Genomic DNA, 23,293 nt, shown 5'->3' with positions numbered 1-23,293 from the left:
AAGTTCTGTAGTTAAAGTTTTAGGCATTGTGGTTGGGAATCCAACCGCAGGTTGCTTACTCCATTTCAGGATACCGGCCGGGTCTTTGGTGGAGTCGCAGTTTACGCTTGAGTGGTGGCGGTAAGAGGTTAATACTGTTTTGACAGTGGTGGCAGGGACTTGGGGTCTCGTGGCATTGTGTAAGGGGTGTGTTGGTTTGGTGTGCTGTAGAGCACCGGTTGGCAGTGATGTTTGCGTGTAGTTAGGGGGGCATCAATTATGGTGGCTTGGAACACTTAGTTTGTTTCGGTTGTGTTCGTTCAGGTTGTATTCGTTAAGTGAGTTATTGGTTGTGGGACTGATATTAGGATTTTGTGCTTGTTGTTGCTCATCTTTGAGCTTGGTAGTGCTCAGGCGTGGCAGGTCTGGGGCCTTTCGGGGCAGATCAGGGCAGAAGGAAGTTTGTGCACTGAGGGGTTTGTCAGTTAATTGGTGACAATTGGTGGGGCACTGGGATGTGGTAGGCCTTAGGTTTCAAGGGGCAGCTCGAGACCGGCGGCTGTGCGTTTTTTTTTTTTTTTCTTTCTTTTAACGTTTTTTTGTCCTAGAGTGTTTTTCTGTCCTGGTTCAGGAGGTGATTGGTAACCCTTATTCTAATTCAGTGGGTTCTTCTTTCCTGTTGGTTCTGTGTGGGAACGAAGTGGAGTTGTGTGGTTTTTGGTTGTTATGGTGTGGTTTGCAGGGGGTGCCGTGTAAGGTATAATGTTGTTCAGGGTTTGTCTTCTAGTAATCCTTATTGATGTTCTGGATCAGTCTGGAATTGGTACGTGGCTTTTGGGTTTTGTTTTTGGTGTCCAGGTGGGCTTTGACTTTCGTTTAGTGGCCTGGGTGTCTAGTTGGACCGTGTGGGGTTTCTTATGCATTTATGTGCTGGCCACACGTACTTATTATAAGCTGTGTGTTGTTTTCTGTGGAGAATATACGGAGGGAGAGGTTTTGTAATGTGTTGCTTGGGGGTGTGATGTCACTGACCGTGGAATGTGTGAGGTCAGTGTGGATTGTTGGGATGTCGTGTGATCTTATGACTGGAGTTTTGAGGACAGCAGTTGACAGTTTTTAGCTGGCTTGATGGGATGTGCCGATGTCGCTTACTACAGTATTTCCAGACATGTACTTGAAGCAGAATAAACCGTACAGTAACTTACCTGCTGGCTCGGGTTGGTGATTGCTTCGAGAACCCTGATATTTCCGGATGTCCCTCAATGGTTCAAGATGGTCAAATACTAAGTCCTCTGTCCAGAAATCCTACTCTAACCTACGTCCTCTCCCTTCTGCTTTGAAGAAAATCTAAAGCAGTCAAGTCCTACTTTTGGGCCTTGTCCAAGGCAAAAGGATGGTTGCTACCTTCTGGCCCCCACCTTGTATCTCTTTACCATAGGTCCTTGCCCATGTTCACAGTCCCACACATATAGTTTGTGTATGGATGGAGTGACACCCCAGGGTTCCAGAGGGGTCTCTCTGGTTATCCTTGAAACATGTGTGTCTCACAGTCCTTCTCCCTTTGGGGAGATTTGTGCATTTCCTCTTCCCACTGCCTGGAGTTCTTTCAGTCTCTTTCGCTCCCACTATGGGGGCTTTCTCTTGCTCACCTTCATAAATTCCTATGATTTCTATGTAGAAGGATCGAACAGTGAGCTGAATATTTTGTGTCCAGGTGGGGCATGGGTTGATGGGGCAGTGCAACGTGTGAACCACATGTTAAGAGGGAAGAAACCACATGTGGACTAACGCATAACTAAACATACGAAGTACATTTTCACTGTTTGCCGATAGAAACAAACCTGAAAGTTTGCTTAAAGAAATTAACACTTTTCTATTTAAAATATGTATATTTTTCTCTTTAAGTGCCAGGTATTTCAGGATTGGATCCTCAAAATCTTAAAGCAATCCTTATTGAAGCAGAAGGCTATCACCAGATAGGACCAGCAGAGTACTGCAAAGATGACTTTGTTTTGTCTGTAACCATAGCGTTTGCCACCCAGTTGGAACAGGTAAGCTTAACATGTCAATTTTGGTTTAAAAACACTGTTGCTTGATGCCCATTTGCTTACCCTTGCAAGACCTACTGTGGTGCCCATACACCTAGCATGTCTGTTTTGCTTATGTGTTGCAAGTCCACCTAGAAGGACTACGCCGTTGTCCTTTGTTATGTCCAAAATGTTCTCTGGTGAGGTGGTCCTCTTATTCAAATTTCTGAATGCCTGCTCCTAGCATACTGGAGAATCGCACACAATTCTCACCCTGCCTTTTACCCGGGACTGAAAAATCGCCTTTCCTCCCCTGCTGCTCTGGGTGAGGGCACCTTGTCCTGGTCATCCGGGACATCCTGAGGGCAATGTTTAAACAACCTTTACATTATACTTTTATTTCTTGTCCCCATTCCTCCATACATATGTGATGTGATATCTCTGTGAGCATCATGCTTCGGAGTAGCATTAGGATTGAAAAATACTATTCTGCTCGAACTCATGGCTGAAAGCATACCTTACCAGCACCTCCCTCAAGCATGCTTCTGGCCCCAACCGCCAGACCTCCTTTCCACATGGATAGGGCAGGAGCATCAGGGACAGATAACTTTTTTGCACAAAATTCTTCATCTGTGTTCAACTCATGTAGTTTCCCTGAACAACAGGGATTACAGACTTTTTTTGATGTAAAAAACCTTGGACAAGATTAGACTTTCAAAGAAGGGTTTGACACCATGTTAGTTAATTTTCAAAATCCAAGCGCTCCAACCTTGTATTGGATCAGCTGAAACTATGATGTTGCAATGATAAATGCATTTGTTTTTGAAGTCCCAAGGGCACAGATGCTAATGAGTAACAAAAGAGCCCCACTGGCACTCTTAGAAAAAAATACTTTTCCCTTTAGGGTTCCTTGGGTGAAACCAGTATATTTATGGAATGCAGGTCTGGGACTGCTAGTTTCTACAGATGCATCCATTTGGCAATAAGGGTGGGTACCCATTCAAACAGATTTACAATTCTAGCATTTCTCATGTTCACACTTGAAGAAGGAACACATTGTTCATTAAAATACTGTTGGACATATGTTCACAAAATTGGGCATGATCTATTACATAAATGAGACCTTAGTTTGAAAAATGACCCATGTTACCTCAGAAGCACATTGAAATGAAGGATTCATAAATGCATAATTTAAAAGCAGAGTGTGCTGCTGCAATGATAAACTTTGTGCTTGAAATCTCATTGTTGAAGTCAATCTTCTGTTCTTCTAAATAAAACATCTGTCTGCATCTCCCCGACATTGCCACCCATACAATCTACTGAAAACATATACTCCTATATATATATATATAAGCATTTGTTCTGCAGCATAAATGCAGTGTTGGGGCTGTGCAGTGGCATCAGTAAAGTTTCCCTAGACTTACTGAATGCATACAATGTAATGAAATGTAAAGTGGCCTTACATAGCGCCCTTCTACCAAGAATATTGGCCTCTGTGCGAATACCTCTGTAAGAAAGGGAGGGGGCGGGGTGTGTTAGTCGGATAGTGGGAAGGTAGATGTAGAAACATGTGGTGTTGATGGATGCAGGTTGGAAGTACCTCTTGTGCGATATAAAAATCTGTTTGTGGTTGGTACGGACCTGGCAGGTTAGCTTTATGGGCAGACCTCCGATTGTGGGGTGCAGAGTCTGGCCAGACCCCTCATTTGAACGCATACCAGTGATGGGGTTACATAGAGCAGGGTTTCTGGTTAGGCTTTGCAAGGTTAACGTGTCTCATTGTTACTGGAAGCTCTTTGGAGGCACAGGAGTGGAGAAGTGGTACAAGGGGCGTGGAAATATATAATTGTCTATGAGAAGCCCCCCAAAATATGAACATTGGCTGATTTTAAAAAGTGAATGGCCTCGTTATTTTGTTGTCTCGAGTTCCTTATCTCCCTTCCCTAGCTTGTCGCCACTTCCCCTATTAGACATGTATGAAGTCTGTCTATTCCGGTGTTCCGGTTCTGCTCCCTTCTCTGTGAGGACCTGTGTGTCTTGACAGTGTGTGTGGCTCGTATTTACTCCCTGCCCTTGCGGTTTCTCAAATGTCCTTTCCTCCCTTATTATTTTACTTGTTCCACAGGGCGGGGAGGTTATTGGAACATCAAGTCCCCTTGGTGTGCTTCTTCTCCTTTTCGGTTCGCTCCCGCTAGACACTGTCCGTGTCCTCACTTCGCTCCTCAGGCCTCACTCGACCTCCCGCAATCGGTGTCGATTTCCCTTTAGTGTCCAGCTTCCGACCCGTTAATGGAGGGGAGGGATGGCCCGGAGCAGGTGTCTTCAGCAGGGCCCTTTAGTTTGTGCATTGTCAGAGGGGAGACTCCTAGCTGTGTCCTCCATGCCTGTGATGTTGGGGTTGCCTGGGGGGGGTGGGGGAAGAGTCACTGACCTTGAGCTGTGATGCTTTTTGGCATCCTGCGCTGGCGTAGTGTTAATCACCTGTTCCTGAGCATAGTTGGGGGACAGGTCCCGCTATCCATGCCGTGCTCTTGAGCTGATGCACTGTCCTTACCCCGTACTCCTGCGGCTTTTACGTGTTCACTTGGCAAGGATGAGTTCCTCTTATCGGGGTGTCCATACCGCCATTCAGGAAGAGCCACAGGCCTCCCCTCCGGTGATGCATCAATCCTTGCTAGTCGGATGGAATCTCCTCCACGTCCACTCCCCAGATGCGGTCAGAGCTCCGGCATCTCTTATCCTCCCCTTTTCAACTCTGGCCGCACTGTGGATGTTCCCTTCCTTGTCGGATGAGTCGTCTCATCCAGCTGCTGGAGTAGGTCCCTCCTCGGACGAAAGCCTCTTCCCCTCCAGACGCACCTGATCCTGTGTCAGGCGGTCCACTGTCACTTCTCAACCACCGTTGGGAATGCTGTGCATTGGTCCACTGCCGCTGTAGCTCCTCCTGGGCAGTTTGGGAATCTGTGGCAGGATATGTTTCTGTTTTCTTGTCTGCCCTCAGGCCTGCTTCCGTCGGCCTGTCCGGAGAACAGGATAACGCGTCCTCACATCACGGTAGCCATCTTGGAATCCCCCGGTAACTTGCATTTTTATATAATTATTATTGAATACAACGATACTTGGATTTACAACCGTTGGCACATATAACGTTCCTGAATATGCTATGTTTCTTTACATAAGGATGTGTATATATTTGTCAGGTTAATGTTATGATTTTTTTTGTGTACTGTACAAGTCCACTCTGTAAAACAAACTTTTTCAGAATGTTAAAAGCATACATTTACACACATTAGTATCCACTAGCTCTGAGAAGATAGATGTCCAGTTTCTAAAGTGTAGACTGGGCTCTAATTCCAGCTTCACTTCAGAACTATACTCTGTGATTCATGGCAAATTTTGTTTAATCTTGGAGGCAAGTCGGGTGTGAGAAATAGGACGGTATTTTCCCACCTACTCCCCCAGGATCTTCCATTCAGGTGGTATGGGCAAGGCCATCACTTTTGGATCCCAAACCTGGGGTTAAAAAGCGAGGGAGGATCACCTTAGTGTAGGGTCATGGGGGATTGGGAGGAGAATACCCAAGGTTGTGACATGGTGTTCTACCTTTCCAGATTATACACCAACCCACTCTCACTCAGCCTTAATGAGGTATTTCAAATCACACCCCACCTCCCCCTCATTTCCAACAAGTACTAGGACGAGGAAGAGGTGATCGGGAGCAATGGATTGCCCATAGAAACCTAAGTAGACAAAGCAAGGCCTGCAATCTAACACCTTTGCAATGTCCCACTAATAGTCGGGTAAGGTCAGGCACTTTATTTTGTCTATTCACACCTGACTCCACTTGAGCCTTTACACCAGTATAAAAGGTGTGGTTCTTCCAAAGCGTATGAGCGAGCTGGGGATGCCGACTGGACCAGAGGAGCCAAGGAGCAGGGAGCTGCAGAAAGAGGAGCCTGGACGATCCGGAGGAGACCGGCGTGCCGAGATGCTGGCCCAGTGTTCGTGAGGGGCTGCAGCATGGCTAGGGAGCCGTGACTCCAGAGAGGTGGAGCGAGGCAGCCTGTATCCTGCTGGCGGCGTTCAGGGAGAATGCTAGTTCCCTTGGGATGTGTGCCGGTCCCAAAGGTGTCTGAGTTGCAGGTGGTGAGACCCTGACATCGACCCAAACTAATTTGAACTGCTCTCCGGCGCAGCGGTTGGCGAGTTTTGTGAGACAGAGACAAACTCTGTAGCGTGCGGGTGGCTGGAGCGGGAGCGTTGTTGAAAGTGAATAGCCCGGTTAGTGAAAGCGGGAAGAAAGCAAGCAAAAGCTGGAAAGCAGTGAAAGAAAGCAAAGTGGGATGACGGAAAAGGTGCCCTTGAGGCGCAGAAATAATGTTAGACAGTAAAGTGTGCTAGCGGCTCAGAAATAGCCAAGAGTGGCTGCGAGAGAGACCCAAAAGTAAGGAGAGGGGTACAAGCAACCTGAAACAGGAAAGTGGGTGCAAGTGACCCGAGAGACGAACTCAGAAAGTAAAAGAGAGACAGTTGAGAGGGTGCAAGCGACCAGAAAGAAAAACAGAGTGCAGGAGGCAAGTTAAAGGGCAAATGAAGGTGCAAGTGTGCACGACCGAAAAGGGTGTGCAGGAGGCACAGAAGAGGAAAAGGGCCCGAGAATAAGGGGAGGGGTTAGAGGTCAGAGTGGCCACTCCTGGGAGGAGCAAAGAACTCGCTGTTTCTCGATCCTGATACTAACTCCATGAACGAAGTATACAGTGAAAGGTACATTCTGACAAGAGGAACTTTTTGTTGGTTTGTTGAACCCCATGAGGAGGGTCCTAGGCTTGGGGAAGGGAACCTAGAGCGGTCTAACAAGAACTGTATCTTTTTGTTTGGAACTGGAAGGATCGAAGCTTGGGGAAGGGAACCCCAAGAGAACCAGAGACATTGTCAACTCTATTGACTTACAGCATGAGCCCTACGTGGACGGTTCCAAGGGCAACCCTTTTGAGTTGTACTATTTTGAACTGGCAGAACTACACCTATTGGTAAGACTACTTGAAACCAGCTGTAGTTTACATTTCTTTCTTTTTAACCACTATTTTTCTTTAAGAAGACTTTCCATCACATTTTGTCAAAGCGTGAGGACAAGCATAGGTTTAGACAGACGGTTTTTGGTTTTGGACTTTTAGACATAGACAGCCCTTAGAAACATCAGTTGAGGGAACAATCCTGTTAGTGTTGGGGCCAGTTAGGTATCACACAGGCCACCTAGCGTCCCCACCTCTATAGTCACGCCTGGACCAGTTCATCCTGCTCCTAAAAATGTGTTTTTGAGAGCAGTTATTTTCCCTCTACAAGCCACCAAACGTCTGTTTCTTTTGATGTTTAGTTCCTTGCAAGGAAAACCTCTGACACTCATTTGTTTAACTTTTGTCTCTGCAGTTGATTACTAGTGCATTGAAACTTCCGGAGAGACAGCCAGAATTCTTCTTCTATTACTCTTTACTGGGAAATGATGTTACAAACGAACCCTTCACTAATTTGATGAACCCGAACTTTGAGCCAGAAAGAGCATCTGTACGAATACGTAGCAGCAATGAGATACTTCAGCAGTACCTGGCATTTCATCCAAACCTTCAGGTATGGATTTTTATTTTTCTGTTCTCTCCCAGTATAAAACATTGTAATATGACTATTTCCCTTTAGGAAAGCACCCACACATTGCACAGCATGGAAATTGCACATCTGGAACGTGTGGATGGTGTATTTTTTTTTTTTTGTTCTTTAGGAAAGGTTGCTTCTGTGATCAACACACTTATTGAAATGTCCAGTATTTTGTATTTTTAACAAGAAGTAGATGCACTCAATTAATTGATGACAAGTTCATATGTTTTTCAGTATTAGTTTATATGTAATTCTAAAAGGCAATTTTAGTTCACAAGTAAGAATGTAAACGCCTACCTTCCTAAGGATGGATTTTGTGTATGACAATTTATAGCTATTCTGCACCCACTGAATTGTTTACACTTATGAAGAATTTGTTTTAAAATTCTGAAAGAGCGCAAAGGTAAACCAAAATCACCAGTTTGGAATCGCTCTAATGCACGCGTAATTCCTAAAGGAGGATACCTTACATTAAGCCTCAAACACTTAACATGATTAAACAAAATGGAGCGTGCAGCAAAAAGCCCAATCATTATAAGTACAATCTTTTTTATTTTACAACAGAGTGCAATATTGTTAACAACCATAATCAAAGACTGATAACTAAAACAAAGTACAATTTTCAAACCAAATATAACTGTTTAAAATACAACATATAGGCTTTCATTAGAATGGAAGGCAACTCAGAAAATCCCATTCTAGTCCTCCGCCCTGAAATATAAACAAAATAAAACAGTAGATGGGGTACTCAGAAAAGAGAATATAAAAACCCACATCTGCACACTGTGAAGGCATCATGGAGCAAGACAGACAACAGACTTAAGTTCAAACAAAATATAAATGTCAGGATGGTAGAAGGACTAACTTGCCCTATGCTAAGGTGGGATTTCCCTACCTAAACGAAACTAAGGGAAGTCTGAGTCAAAGAGTTCAACTTAAAAGTCTGTCTGTGTCCAAACCTATACTTGCCCTCACAACTAAAGCTAACAATGTGTAGGATGGTCAATAATCAAACAAATGGTGATCAACACAAAGTTCTGAGCTTCTTCCAGCTCTTAGCTTCCTTTTCAGCTCCCCTTCCCAAGTTAAAAAATGTTCAACAAAAAAAAGTCTCAAGATGTACCTTGTACCAGTTTAAACCATTCCAACCACTCCTCGGGTTTCCCTTCCCCAAGTTAAATGTAACACAGCTCAAACAAAAGGGTCTTGAGGTCCTGTCCTCAGACGGTATTTGCAGTTCATGAAGTCTTGCTGTTCCCTTTCCCAAAACTTCAAGTTTACATCCAATGCGGGATTCAGTCTTTCAAAATTCATTTTAAATCTGGGTCACTCTTGTGTGCAGTGGTTTGAAGTGGGGAGGGGAGGAGGGGGGGTAGTTGGGGAGTTTTTGTTGGAAGCGGGTGGGGAACGAGACACATTTTGTTACTTCAGGCGGATGGGGAAACTGAGGGGGGAGGCGGGATATCCCACAGATGGCGTCGGGTAGCCTTAGAGTGGTGACCTGGAACATGAGGGGCCTCAACAGCTATTTGAAGCGTAATAAAGTAATGATGTACCTAAGAAGGATGAGGATTGATATAGCATTGTTACAGGAGTCCCACCTTACTAGGGAGAAGCTGGAGGTGGTCAAGAGAAAGTGGAGAGGGAGCACCACGGGAGCCGCATACTCGGCTTACGCGAGGGGAGTCCTCACCTGGGTGGCACCGCATGTACCATTTCAGCTGACTCAGGCTACAATGGACCCAGAGGGCAGAATGATAGTGGTGCGGGGGATGCTGGAGAACAGAGAAGTGAGCATTATACATTTATACGCCCCCAACCACGATACAGCGGCTTACTTTAGGACCCTATATGGCAAAATTAACCCCCTATTGGGTGGCGCGATCCTATGGTGAGGGGGACTTTAACTGTACATTAAATCCTAACCTAGACGGATCAGATGGTAGGCCAGACAAAGCCACTCTGGCCGCAAAGGTGTTACAGGCCCTGCTGAAAGACTTTGGACTTGAGGACGTCTGGAGGCAGCTACACCCAGCAGGTAGGCAGTACTCACATTACGTAGCCCCACATAACCTGCACATGAGGCTGGATTATATGTTCGATGCTGTGGAGTTGGTGGGAGAAATGACGGGTGCGGAGTATAAGGCCAGAGTGCTCTCGGATCACTCCCCTTTGGTCTTGGAATGGTGACACCAGCCCCCTAGAGGGCAAATCCTGGCGTGGAAGCTCAGAGCTGCAGGACTCAAGATTCCGGGAGGATTTGAGGGAGGCGATAACGGAGTACTTTGACACTAATACCGGAAGCGTTCAATCGGTGGGAACCTTATGGGAGGCATTCAAGGTAGTAGTGCGGGGCGTAGTCATATCAAAATCCAGAGGGCTCCTGGGGGCATAGAACGGAGTTGCAAGAAACGGAGAGGGAGCTGGAAGACATAATGCGCAGGGGGGGATCAACACACAAGAGGACGAGGCGAGGATGAGGCTGCTATGACAAGCCAGCAGTGAGCACTGGGACAGATTATGTAAGTTGAGCTATAAGAAATATGTTGAGAGGCAGCATGCGGGAGGAGACAAGACGGGCAGGTTGCTGGCCTGGCTATATGAAAACAAAACATCACAGCCAGTGATTAGGGAAATCGGAGGGGATGGGGGCCAGAGTAGGGACACCCAAGAGGGAGTAAACAAAGAGTTCCTAAGATACTACAAACGTCTTTATGGGAATGCAGGGGAAGAAATGAATTCGAGAGATTCAGAAAACACTAGAGGACATAGGCTTGCCTAAATTAGACAATCGGGAACGGGCAGACCTGGACGCCCCAATCCCCTCAGAAGAATTAGAAATAGTGATTCAGCACCTGCCCACATGCAAAACCCCGAGTTTGACGGGGTCCCCAGCGAATTATATAAAGCATACAAACAGGCGTTGATTTCCCCCGCTGCTGGCCATGCTTAATGAGGCGTTTGAGCATGGTGGGCTGCCGGAGTCCCTATGGGAGGCGGTGATCATCCCGCTCTTAAAACCTGGTAAGCCAAGCACAGACTGCGGGTCATATAGACCCCTATCGATGCTTAATCAAGACAGCAAAATCCTCACAACAGTGCTGGCAAACAGGCTAAAGCGAGTCATTGGTAAACTAATACACCCCGACCAAACAGGCTACATCCGGGCAGGAACATAACAGACAATCATAGGAGACTCCACCACATAATTAACCAAACTGAGAAGGACCCCGGCGAACTGGTAATCGTCTCGCTGGATGCCATTAAGGCCTTCGATTCAATGAGATGGCCCTGGTTACTAGCGGCCCTGAGAGAATATGGGATGGGGCGGGGTATCTGAGGTGGGTTAAAATGTTATACAGTTCCCCAATTGCAAGGGTTAAAAAGGGCGCTACAATCTCGGATAAATGGCAACTCAGCAGGGGCACTAAACAAGGTTGCCCCTGGTCGCCCATGCTGTATATCCTTGCGTTGGAGCCACTGGCAGTCTGCTCCAGACAACAATACGGGGTGATGGGGATCCATACGGTGGGAGGGTCGCACCTCATATCATTATATGCCGATGCTATTCTATTATATCTGCGCTTCCCGGAGGAAAACCTACAATATGTCCTGGAGGTGATGGAACGATACGCCACCCTCTCGTGCATTGCAGTAAATCCCAAGAAATATAGCATGTTTCCTCTGGGGATGTACAGACGTGTCCTACCGGGGAGCCTACTGGTTTTGCCAATACCTTGGCAAACCGAGACGTTCCGATACTTGGGTATTGATATATACCATACGGCGGGAGACAAACACACACACAATACTGAAAAGGCAGTTGAAGGCATTAAGAACAGCATGGGATTCTGGTCCAGATTGCCCCTGGCCATGATGGGTAGAGCGTCTCTGATTAAGATGGTGGTCCTTCCCAGATGGTTAAACTTTTTTGTAAACATCCCGCATGTGATCCCTAAACACTTTTTTGTCAAACTCCAAAGCCTGTGCAGCGGTTTCATATGGCACAATTCCAGGAACAGAGTGACCTTCTGGAAGCTACAAAACTCATGTGACAAACGGGGGTGGCATAAACCTGCTGAATTTTGAGTTGTACTACTTGGCGGGACAGCTGCAGTATGTGGCCAGGTGGTTGTCAGAGAAAGAAACGGCTGAAGCCAGACTGTTGTGTAGGGACCCCACCCCCTTCTTCCTCAGAGAGACAGTGTGGTTGCCTAAACCAAAGGTACGAGGAATGGCGAGACTGTTGGAGCTTGCTTGGGAAGTCTGGCATAGAGCATGGCAAATTGTGGGAAACCCATCCCCGTTCTCCCTGCAGGTGTCGCTAGTGGCGCTATACGGAGAGGACTCCCAGATGATAAAAGGGGTCCGCAGGTACTGGGAACCGATGGGCCTAGCTACCCTTGGAGACATATGGCAGGAGGGGGTGGCAGTGGACTTTCAGAGGCTGATTGAGGACACCAGGGTGCAGAATTATTAAGCGGGTGCGAGGAAGGTGGCCTGAGGCAGTGCTTGCGGAACAACCCGATGCAAACATTGAGATGATGTATGATCTCTCGGAGGGTGGGCATGAAATATCTTGCATATATGAGCTACTGAGGACCAGAGTGGGAAAGGAGCTGTCGCAACTGAGGCGAGACTGGGAAGAGGAGGTGGGAGTACCCATGTCTGAGGGGCAGTGGGACAGAGCCCAAAGGTGTCACAAGAATGTGTCCCGAAATGCGAGGCTTCAGCAGATTCAATTATATGTCACTCACAGAGCAAATATGACCCCCAGCAAAATCGCCAGATTTGGAGGCTCAGTGGCACAGAAATGCCCTCCGTGCGGGGAGGAGGATGCTGGGATGCAACACATGTTTTGAAGGTTTTGGATGGAATTGAAGATACGCTTAGCGGGAAAAGGGATTACACTGGAGGTGGAGTCAGCTTGGGCATGCATCCCCCCCCCTGTTGGTTCACAATATCTTAGTCTTTCACGATGTAGGGCTCACTGGTCTAGCCGCAGTTGTCATACCACACAGTGCACCCATCACAGATCACGGAACCAGGACACCTAGGCTCTTCAGCCCACACAGGTTCCTGTATCTGCCCTGTGTTCAGAGTCAGTCACTTAGCACCTCCTTGCTGGCCTCTTGGCTTTATATCGAGGTTCACACTCTTCTGGCTTCTCCTAATTAGCCATTTTGCTTTGCCACAACGTGTCATACACATGTAGCCAATGTTGGCCTTGCCACACTGCATCTGTTGATAAAGTTATCTTTCCGGTGCTCTTTTACATGCCCCACCTTTCTATGCCAATCTTTCACTTTTGCGCTCTCTCCCATGTGTTATTTCACATGGACACTTTCCCTTTGGCTGTCATCTGATATTTGCTTTGGCCATAACGTTGTGGTCAATTTAGTATTCAATATGTTCAAATTCAAGCTTTCATTCAGTTCGGTACTTCATAAGCATAATGAGGCTTGGATACAAGTTTTCATCTCATTTGATAGTTATTTGCAGCCTGCTAGAAGCACCCGGTCTTGTGTGGCTCTCCCAACACATCGGTTCTTCAGCATCCTCCCTGGCGGTTTTCGCAGCTTCTTTCTGCTTCATTGGTTGACAGACCTTCTCCCGTGAGTCTCACTCAAATGCCGGCAGCACTCCTGCACACACCAGGAACTCTGCGATCTTGACGCTGACAGTGTCTACATCAGTCCCGCTCGCTGGCAGCACCAGCTGCTTGTTCCAATATAAGGATGCTACCACACCTGTAACAGCCCCACGGCCTCACTTGCCTTGGGCTCCACAGGTCCTGCAGGATCTCTGCCGGTGTCCTGGCTCCTTCTCCTGTCCCACCACTGTTGCCTCCTGTCAGAAAGGGTGCCCTGCTGTCTCTCGTCTCTCGTCTCTCGTCTCTCGTCTCTCTTCTCTCTCTGGATGTCCAGTTAGGCTTTCCTCACCATGATTAAGGGGACATGCCTGACTCACCATGCTTTGCAGGCATCTTCCTCGGTTCAGTTCCAAGTATCACTTCTATATCAGCCTGGCTGACAAGTGTTTCCCTGATGCACGTTATGTGGAATCTGACGGTATCCTCCTCCCAGGTGGCCAGGGAAAAGCTGTTGCTATTGGATCCTGACCCTCTGGGTGGATATGCAAGGGTGGATTACCTGGGTGGAGGAGACTTGGGGTGTGGGGATGAGGCACACTTGGGTGAGACACAATATCCCCATTTCCCTTTTCTAATGAATCCAATATCCCCCAGGCCTTTGTAGGTTACTAGTCCCTTCCCTATACTTTCCATAAATAATCTCCCAGTGAACATCAGTTAGGTAATGGGATAAAGAAGACACACACCAGAATCATACAACCTCTCTTTGATTCCTATACACACACGAACACCACTTAGGTACTGAGACGAGGAGGCCACCATTAACACAGAAGACTGGAAGATGAAACATGAGCGGTCTAGTTGTTGGACTCGTTATCCTGGAGCTGGGAACTTTAAAGACAGCTCAGCTGAGCAATTTGAGGAGCAGGATGGGAAGAAGCCCGAGACTAGCGCGAAGGAGAGTTCCAGGGCAGAAGTTGTGGCGGCGAGAAGGCGCCTTCCCAAGATGCTGGGAGGTATAGAGAGAGTGATCCGGTGCAGCGAGCGAGAGGGGCTTGTTGGTAGTCTGAGGCGGAGCTGAGATCGCAGTGCAGCATGGAGCGAAGGTACCAGAAGAGTTGGAGAGACTCCCGAACGCTCACAGGTGCACAACCGCTGACTGCCATTTACCGGAGCTCTGATGTAAACAGCGTGGGAACCAGCACGAGCAGAGACCAATCTCTGGAAAGCTGCAGAAAGTGGAAAGCAGACTGTGAGAAGGCTTGTGAGTCCACCTGGGAGAAAAGTGGGCCCCAGACATGGTGGGTGGGTGTCTTAGCGCAAAAAGACATTTAATTTTGAATATCTGAATTGAATAAAAGGAAGCCAATGTGAAAATGTAATGAACATCATGAGAAGCCATAAAAGTGAGCATTGCAAGAGCCAAGAAGTGTGCGACAGAAATATAATAGTAACAAAGCCTGTATGCAAGAGAGACCTGGGAAAAGGGCAATGGACCATAAGCCAGTTATCGCTAACTGGCGCCCCCTTTAGTGCACTCCTTAGGGGTAAGTACCCCACTGTTACTCAAACTGTTACTAAGTACAAAAAGATAGACTGGTAAGTTAAACATAAATTCAGTGATAATTCTCGGGTGGCTGATTGCATACAATCGGTGAGTAACATTCGAACATTCATTTGTGTTTTGAAACCAATGAGGAAGACAAAAACATGCATAAGAGTCTGTATTGCACAAAGAAAATCTATTTACAAATAGTTACAGAATTCAAAAAGTAGAATTCAAACATTCAAAAAAGAGGGGATACTCAAAATGAAGTATGTTACATCACAATAAATGGTCCTATACCAGTGAAATAAGATAACAGTGTTGTATTCACATTTACACTACTAGATCCTATGAAATAGTTGATCACAAATTAAATCTCCTGGGGTTGTCCCCTAAAGCGCTCCAGTGATGGTAAACAGAGTTTGCCAGCACATTTCGATTTATAACGGAATCCTTCTTCAGGGCTTGAGCGTATTCAACTTTCTTAGCTTTGTACAGCTTGTTTCAGAAATGTGTCTATAAGGTAATATAAAGTAATACACATCAGTATGTATCACCAAAACCTATATTTACTAGTCAATATAAGTAAATGCAATATTAGAAACGGAACTGACCTCCTTGCCATTTCCTATTGACTCCAGGTCCCTCACTGGACCTACAAAAATATCGAAAATAGCTTAATTGGAGGATGGAACAACTCTTAGCAATTAGAGGAGAGTCCTACTAGGATGTCCCCTAGTGACAGTGGTAATGGGTTACTCCATAAATAAAATAGCACTTACCCGACTGAGGGTAATGTGGTACTCAATAATTAAAGAGGTGCATACTGCATGCTAAGCTGGCAGTGTACTAAAGCTCAAAGTAACTAATATGAATATGCTAATATTGCATTTACTTATATTGACTAGTAAATATAGGTTTTGGTGACACATACTGATGTGTATTACTTTATATTACATTATAGACACATTTCTGAAACAAGCTGTACAAAGCTAAGAAAGTTGAATACGCTCAAGCCCTGAAGAAGGATTCTGTTATAATCCGAAACGCGTCAGCAAACTGTTTAAATCTCCTGGGGTTGTGTCCCCTAAGCGCTCCAGTAATGGTAATTTGTGTATCGACTATTTCTGATGCTTGTTAATCTGCTTAGAATCACATGCTGTGCATATGGTCCGACATCCAGTGGTAACCGCAGAGTATTGCATCTTGTCTTTCGGGGGACCGAAAGGGGACGTCAGCATAGGCGTGTCTGAAACACTATCCCTATCGTGACGTGTGTAGTACCCAAAATCCCTCACATGCCGAGGTCCCTCGGATTATTTTTTTCCGCCCAGAAAACTGGTCGCCCTATAGCGGAGCTCTTCATGAGACATTGTTTATTTTACCGAATTGTCGGTTTAATCCCTGTAAAGTCACTTCGTCTATCAAGAACATCTTAGACGAAGACTATGGGGGAACCGTCTACGGCTGTGGATTCCGGCACCTAAGATCTGGCGTTTGGACCTCCAAGTGGTCGGGCCTTCTGGCCGGCCTACACAGTAGGAAGAGTGGGCTCGGGGTTTGCCATACTGCTATGATGCCTTTCCTCTTTTCCACTTCTTTCCTTTTTGGTCTGGTCACCCTTCCCTTCTGCTATGGAAAGGACTCCATTTAGATTCTGCCCTCTGTGAAGGGTCAGATATCTGTGGAAAGACGAGCACACTTTGTGTACGCTTGTCTCCCCCTAGAGCACTAAAGCGGTGTTCGGTGTATAAACTCCTAAACCTAATCCCTTAAGGAGCGCCGGTTGAAGCGGTGGGCCGCATACGGTATGTCGCGCGTGGAGCCTCCCTCCCCTGCCGCAACACCAGCCGAGAGTGACGGGTATACATCGGATAACCAAACGTCCAACGCGAACGTTGTAGACCTTGAAGCGGATGATTCTAGAGCCACCACGCCCGTCCCTGACCCTTCCAGACTCGACTCCGGTCTTGCTACAGGGATCACACCCGGTGACGGGGGTGTACAATCGCACTACACAAAACACGCAACCCAAGCGCCCTCCTCGACGACGTCGAAGAAGGCGCAAGCGCCATCGGATCGATCTGATCCGAAGCCTTCCCCGCATCTGCAGCAGCGCATGATGACTGGGCTTAATAAACTTAACAAAGGCGCTACTCCCCAAACTACACACACCGAAGTTTCTGAACAAGAAACTTCGACGACTTTCAAGGTTTCCAAGGCCCGTGCAGGCTCAAACTACGAGTAGGCCTCTAACTAGGCCTCTACCCGGGAAGCCATCATCGGAGAGGTTGTTCCCAGAAGATTCAGTAACTATCAGTAAGAGCATCAACAGGATTGCTACAGCGGTGGACCTAGTACCGGTTTCGCCCACAGTTATGGGCCAATCCGCCGAAAAGGTTTTCCACGGTTTTGGAAGACAATCCTGTGGACTCTTATGAAGAGAGCCAGTTACTCCTCTCAAGCACCCTGAGGAGATCCTCTGAATGCCTTAGGGCAGAGGACCCGGTTCCTGCTCAGCTGGGTCCATTTGGATCATCCAAGTGGACCACGGAGCAATTTGAGGGGTATATGGATCGGCTGCAGCAGGTTTTCGGTGCTTCTGATCAACCTCCGCCGAAAAAAGCTTGGGTAGACCCTAACCCTCATACACAAGTTGCCCAACACCTAGATGTTCAACACTATGTTGATTATCAAGAAGATGTCCAGAAGGACACGTATACAGACATCTATATAGAAGATGAGGAGACTTCTCTTCTGGACAATTATGGGGAAGATCAAGGCGCAACGGACAACTGGGAGAACACCCAGCAGGACGATCACAATTCTGATATCGTTTGCCTCGACTCTCCCCCATCGACACTGGTTAGGCAGGCTCCCCCGGTGGATGATCAAATGGCTTTCAACAACACGTTGAAAAAAGCAACGGAATTCTTTAAAATTGCCACGATTGAGGCATTGCCTGAACAGGATTTCGCGGAAAACATTATTAATGACAAGCCTCCGGCTATCCAGTCTATCCCTCTCTTAAGCTCTGTAAAGAGACGGCTGGCCCCTTCTTTACTCACACCCGTTCAGACGAGGGCTGTGAACCCAAGGGTCGAAAAACTCTTCCGGCCCTCCCTCACCAACCCACTTTACATCAAAGGGCACGCAATCCCAGACTCGCTGGTGGTGACCAACACTTGCAAGAGAGCAGGGGTTCCCCTTGCCACGGGAGAGTCACCCCCGGACAAGGAGTCCAAAAGGTTGTATGCCTTAGGCAAACAGGTAACGTCGGCGGCTGCTTATACCGTCCGGATTGCCAATAACACAAAGCTACTGGCAAGCTACATCGACGCCCAATTGAACCTACTCCAGGAAGGCCTCCAGGAGGTTCCAGAACCAAGCTTCTTGCCATTATCTCGGAGGGTAAACTTGCCAATCAAAATGTTGTAAAGAATACCCTGGACTCCGCAGAGACAGCAGGCAGGTCTCTCGCACACGGTACTCTCCTAAAGAGACACGCGTGGCTGCGCACGTCGGGTTTCAGGCCTGAGACCCAGGCATCCATCATCAATAAACCCATAGAAGAGGCCAACCATCTTCGGGAAGGCGGTAGACGATGTGTTGGAGACAGCCAAGAAGGAGCACAAGACTAAGTCGCTTCACCAAATTTCCCAAAAACCCTCTTCAGAGGGGCAGCAATTCTCGGCGGTCCTTTCGAGGACAAGCCCGCGCCGCTCAAAATAATTTCGGCACGAACTTCAACGCAAGTCAACCGGCTGCAAGCCCCACTTACTACCCCCAGAGTGGTCAGAAGCGTGGAAAGAATAGAGGCAGAGGCTCCAATTCCAGAGGTGCGTCAACCTTGGGTCAGAAATGACCACCATGTTCAGGTGCCCTCCCATGTCTCCCCGGTCGGGGGGGCGATCAACATCTTTCCTCAAGGCATGGCATGGGAGGGGATAACTTCAGACCAGTGGGTATTTAAAGACGGTCGCCCACGGTTATTGTGTGGAATTCGCCCGACCCCCACAGTTCAGACCGCCGAAACATCGACGCCTTTCACCGGAACATCTGCAGATCCTGGTCCAAGAGGTGGAGGCGCTGCTGGGAAAGGACGCCATAGAAGCCGTCCCGATTCTTCAGGTAAACGAGGGTATTTATTCAATATACTTCCTTATACCCAAAAAGGATCTCACCATGCGTCCTGTTCTAGACCTGCGCCCAGCGAACAAGTTCATAAAGCCCCAGAAGTTTTGCATGGTAACACTTCAAGAGGTGATCCCATTGCTAAAACAGGGGGCTTCATGACAACATTGGATATGAAAGATGCATACTTTAATATTTCAATGCTGCCAGCGCACAGAAAATTCCTAAGGTTCGTGATTCAGGACAAACATTACCAGTTCAAGGTACTCCCCTTCGGCATAGCCTCTGCGCCACGGGTGTTTACCAAGGTCCTGGCAGTGGCAGCAGCACACATGCGCAGTCTTTCAGTTCCAGTTTACCCTTACCTCGACGATTGGTTCATCACGGGGGACTCGTTCGATGTTTGTTTTTTGAACACCCAAAAGACAGTAGACCTACTGTTCAGCCTGGGATTTTCTATCAGCGAAAAGAAATCCAGCTTAGTCCCCAGCCAAGTAAAATAGTTCCTGGGGGCTCTAATTCGTAGGGAAGACGGTCTAGTCTTCCCTTCCAGCGATAGGGTTCAGAACATGCTCTCTCAAGTTCCTCAGTATGTAGCCAGTCGGAAGGTGACGGTACGCAAAGCTATGCGTTTGCTAGCGATGATGACATCATGCATATACTTGGTCCCCACGCGCGGCTGCGCATGCATCCCATGCAGGAGTGGCTCAACAGCCAGTGGTGTCAGGCCAGCAGACAATGGGAAGATCTGTTAGTTGTCTCGCCAGCCCTCGTTCTCTCTCTGCAGTGGTGGTCGAGGGAGAACCTCTTGAAGGGGAAAACCTTCACCACCCCTGCAGTGGAAGCCACTCACCCGACAGACGCATCTCTCACAGGGTGGGGGGGGGGGCTCACCTGCTCCAACAGACAGCGCACCTGCTCCAACAGACAGCGCACGGAGTGTGGTCCCCTCAGGTAGCGTCCAACCATATAAAGCTTCTGGAGCTACTAGCAGTGTTCAAAGCATTGAAGGCCTTTCAGGAGCAACTGCAAGGGAAGACCGTGCTGGTCCTAACCGACAGCACAACAGCAATGTATTATCTGAACAAGCAGGGGGCACTCACACTCCAGGGCTATCCAAGCTGTCCCAAAACATCTGGATATGGGCTCTCAAACACAAGATGTTCTTGATATCCCAACATGTTCCAGGGGAACTCAATCTTCTGGCAGACGCACTCAGCAGAGATTTTCCTCTGCCTGAAGAATACGAATGGCGTCTGCACAAAGACATTGTATCCAACGTCTTCGCAGAATGCGGGTTTCCAGAGATCGACTTGTTCGCTACTCAGGAGAACGCCCAACGCCCAGATTACGCCTCCAGGTACCCCCAGAACCGATCCAAGGGGAACGGTCTCTGGATAACTTGGTCGGGGAAATGTACGCTTTTCCCCCGACTCCCCTTCTGAACAAGATAGTGCACAAGATGTCTCCCATGTGGGCCCGCCAACCCTGGTTTGTGCACCTGATGGAAATGTCCCTCTCCCCACCAGTCAAGCTGCCCTGCCCATACAACATGTTGTCTCAGCACAGGGGGGAGACTCTGCACCCATGCCCACAAACTCTGAACTTAGCAGCCTGGCTCCTGAAGTCATAGAGTTTGGACATCTGCAACTCCCTCAAAGATGCATGGACATACTGAGGGAGGCAAGAAAGCCTAACACACGTTATTGCTATGCCAATAAATGGAAACGTTTTGTCATTTGGTGCAGTTCCAAAGGCGTCAATCCCACCGATTGTTCGCCTTCACACATTGTGTTATATCTAACCCATCTGTTGGACTCTGGGTTAGTCTTCAATTCCTTAAAGGTTCATCTAGCGGAGTTGTCAGCCTACACCACGTCACAGCAGAAGGTGTTGTGGTGGAAAATACCTGTGATTAAAGCCTTTATGGAAGGGGTTAAAAGAATTTATCCCCCCCATCACTCACCCAGCCCCTGGGTGGGATCTAAATGTGGTTTTAACTAGGCTCATGGGACCCCCTTTTGAGCTTATGCATAAAGCTAGTCTGAAAGACCTGACTTACAAGACAGCCTTTCTAGTAGCTATCACTTCTATCAGAAGAGTTAGCGAACTACAGGCCCTCTCGGTCTTGGACCCCTTTGTTACAGTCCACAAAGATAAAGTAGTTCTGCGCACTCATCCCAGATTTGCGTCGAAATGTATTTCGAAGTTCCATGTGAACCAGTCAATCTAACTACCCATGTTCTTCCAGAGACCTACCAACATGGCCGAAGGAAGCCTTCACACACTAGATGTGCGCAGGGCAGTCATGTTCTACATGGATAGAACTAAACCACTGAGGAAAACTAAACAATTCTTTGTTTCATTGGCAGCTGGTAGAGAAGGGGACCCAGTCTCTAAATCAGCAATATCAAGGTGGATTGTCAAATGCATCACACTATGTTTCTCTCTTGCAAAGAGAGAACTGCCCTTCAAGCCTAGAGCACATTCTACTCGAGGCACTGGGGCATCCATAGCATTCATTGCAAATGTTCCCCTAGAGTCCGTTTGCAAAGCAGCAACCTGGAGTTCTGTACACACCTTTACAAAACACTATTGCCTAGACACTCATTCTAGGTCTGATTCTCAGGTGGGACAAGCCATACTAAGACATCTTTTTTCTACTGTTCCTTCTCACAACCCACCTCCAACTCTGGGTACTGCTCGCTAGTCTATGCACAGCATGTGATTCTAAGCAGATTAACAAGCATCAGAAGACCTGCATTACTTACCGTAAAAGCATTTCTGATGATTGTATCTGCTTAGACATGCGCCCTCCCCGCTCGGGGTGGAAGGAACATAGACTTCTTACTACTTTCTCTCTTCATGTACTCCCTCACTATAGCCTTGGGCTCCCTCATGGCAGAAAAAATGCAATCGGAGGGACCTCGGCGCGTGAGGGATTTTGGGTACTACACACGTCACAATAGGGATAGTGTTTCAGACACGCTTATGCCGACGTCCCCTTTCGGTCCCCCGAAAGACAAGATGCAATACTCCACGGTTACCATTGGATGTCGGACCATATGCACAGCATGTGAATCTAAGCAGATACAATCATCAGAAATGCTTTTACGGTAAGTAATGCATGTCTTATTTTTGAATGCTTCTTTTACTTACTTTTTTTTGTTTAGGACCATTTGTTGTGATGTAACATACTTCATTTTTGAGTATCCCCTCTTTTTTGAATGTTAGAATTCTACTTTTTGACTAACTATATGTAAATAGATTTTCTTTGTGCAATACAGACTCTTATGCATGTTTTATGTATACCTCATTGGTTTCAAAACACATACATGAATGTTCGAATGTTACTCCCCGATTGTATGCAATCAGCCACCCGAGAATTATCACTGAATTTATGTTTAACTTACCAGTCTATCTTTTTGTATTTAGTAACAGTTTGAGTAACAGTGGGGTAGTTAACCCTAAGGAGTGCACTAAAGGGGGCGCCAGTTAGTGATAACTGGTTTATGGTCCATTGTTCGATTCCATGTCTCAGGTGGCCCTGAGACATTTCTTCGAAGGGATTGTGTCCTCCGACGTATTCCTTATCTTTGATAGATCATCTCCCAGCTTGCTGGCCTCGGAATGTTTTTTTCAGCAGAGGGTGCTGCGCGTCGACGTCCCTCGACGGCCTCTGTATAGGCGCCGACGTCATCACGCGTATAAATAGACTCGCGCAGAGTCTGTTGCTCAGTTCCGTTTTTCCGTGCTTCGTGGGGCCTCGGAATATCGTTGCTCAGTTCTTCAGTCAAATATATCATTATTCCTCGTGAATACCGACTCTTACTCTATGGCTTCCTCACCCGAACCGACGACTCCACGGTCCGGCTTCAAAAAATGTCGAGACTGCGGAAAGAAAATGTCGTTGACAGATCCTCACAGGATCTGTTTATGGTGCCTGGGAATCGAGCACCATTGTTCGGAGTGCGAGGACTGCATGTCCATGACGGCGAAAGCCTTGAAGGAGCGTAAGGGGAAGCTCGAGAGAGGTAAGGCAGTTAAAACTTCTTCGAGTTTCCTTGGCGGAGTCGAGACATTCGTCTCCTCGCCATCACAAAAGACATTCTCGTTCTAGGTCTCGAAGTAGTTCCCATCACTCTTTGAGATCTAAGCATTCAAAAAAGACGTCGAAGATCCCCTTCCTCGTCTTCGTCTTCCGTTTCCTCAAAGTGTCTCCTGCCCCACAAAACATGGCTCTCAGGCTGAGTGGGAGGAATTCAGGAAAAAGATGCTAAGCGTCTTCGAGAAAGCGGCCTCGACCCCCTCGAAGACTGCTGAGGGTGATACCCTGGGTGAAAAACCCGGAAAATCAAAAAGCCA

General features: G+C 47.4%; 1 protein-coding gene across 1 annotated transcript in view; it reads left to right on the top strand.

Annotated features, from left to right (window-relative positions):
- CEP120 (centrosomal protein 120) overlaps positions 1 to 23,293 on the top strand; it is a 1,008,936-nt gene that overhangs the window by 353,920 nt on the left and 631,723 nt on the right. The window contains exons 5-6 of the mRNA XM_069625584.1: positions 1,885 to 2,030; positions 7,434 to 7,631. Coding sequence (XP_069481685.1) covers positions 1,885 to 2,030; positions 7,434 to 7,631 — 344 coding nt within the window. The remainder of the gene's footprint in view (positions 1 to 1,884; positions 2,031 to 7,433; positions 7,632 to 23,293) is intronic.

This window comes from Ambystoma mexicanum, chromosome 6p (assembly GCF_040938575.1).
Source record: "Ambystoma mexicanum isolate Mex_15411 chromosome 6p, UKY_AmexF1_1, whole genome shotgun sequence".
Lineage (NCBI taxonomy): Eukaryota > Metazoa > Chordata > Amphibia > Caudata > Ambystomatidae > Ambystoma > Ambystoma mexicanum.
The sequence above is the reverse complement of the archived record's forward strand: the minus strand, read 5'-3'. Positions and strand labels throughout refer to the sequence as shown.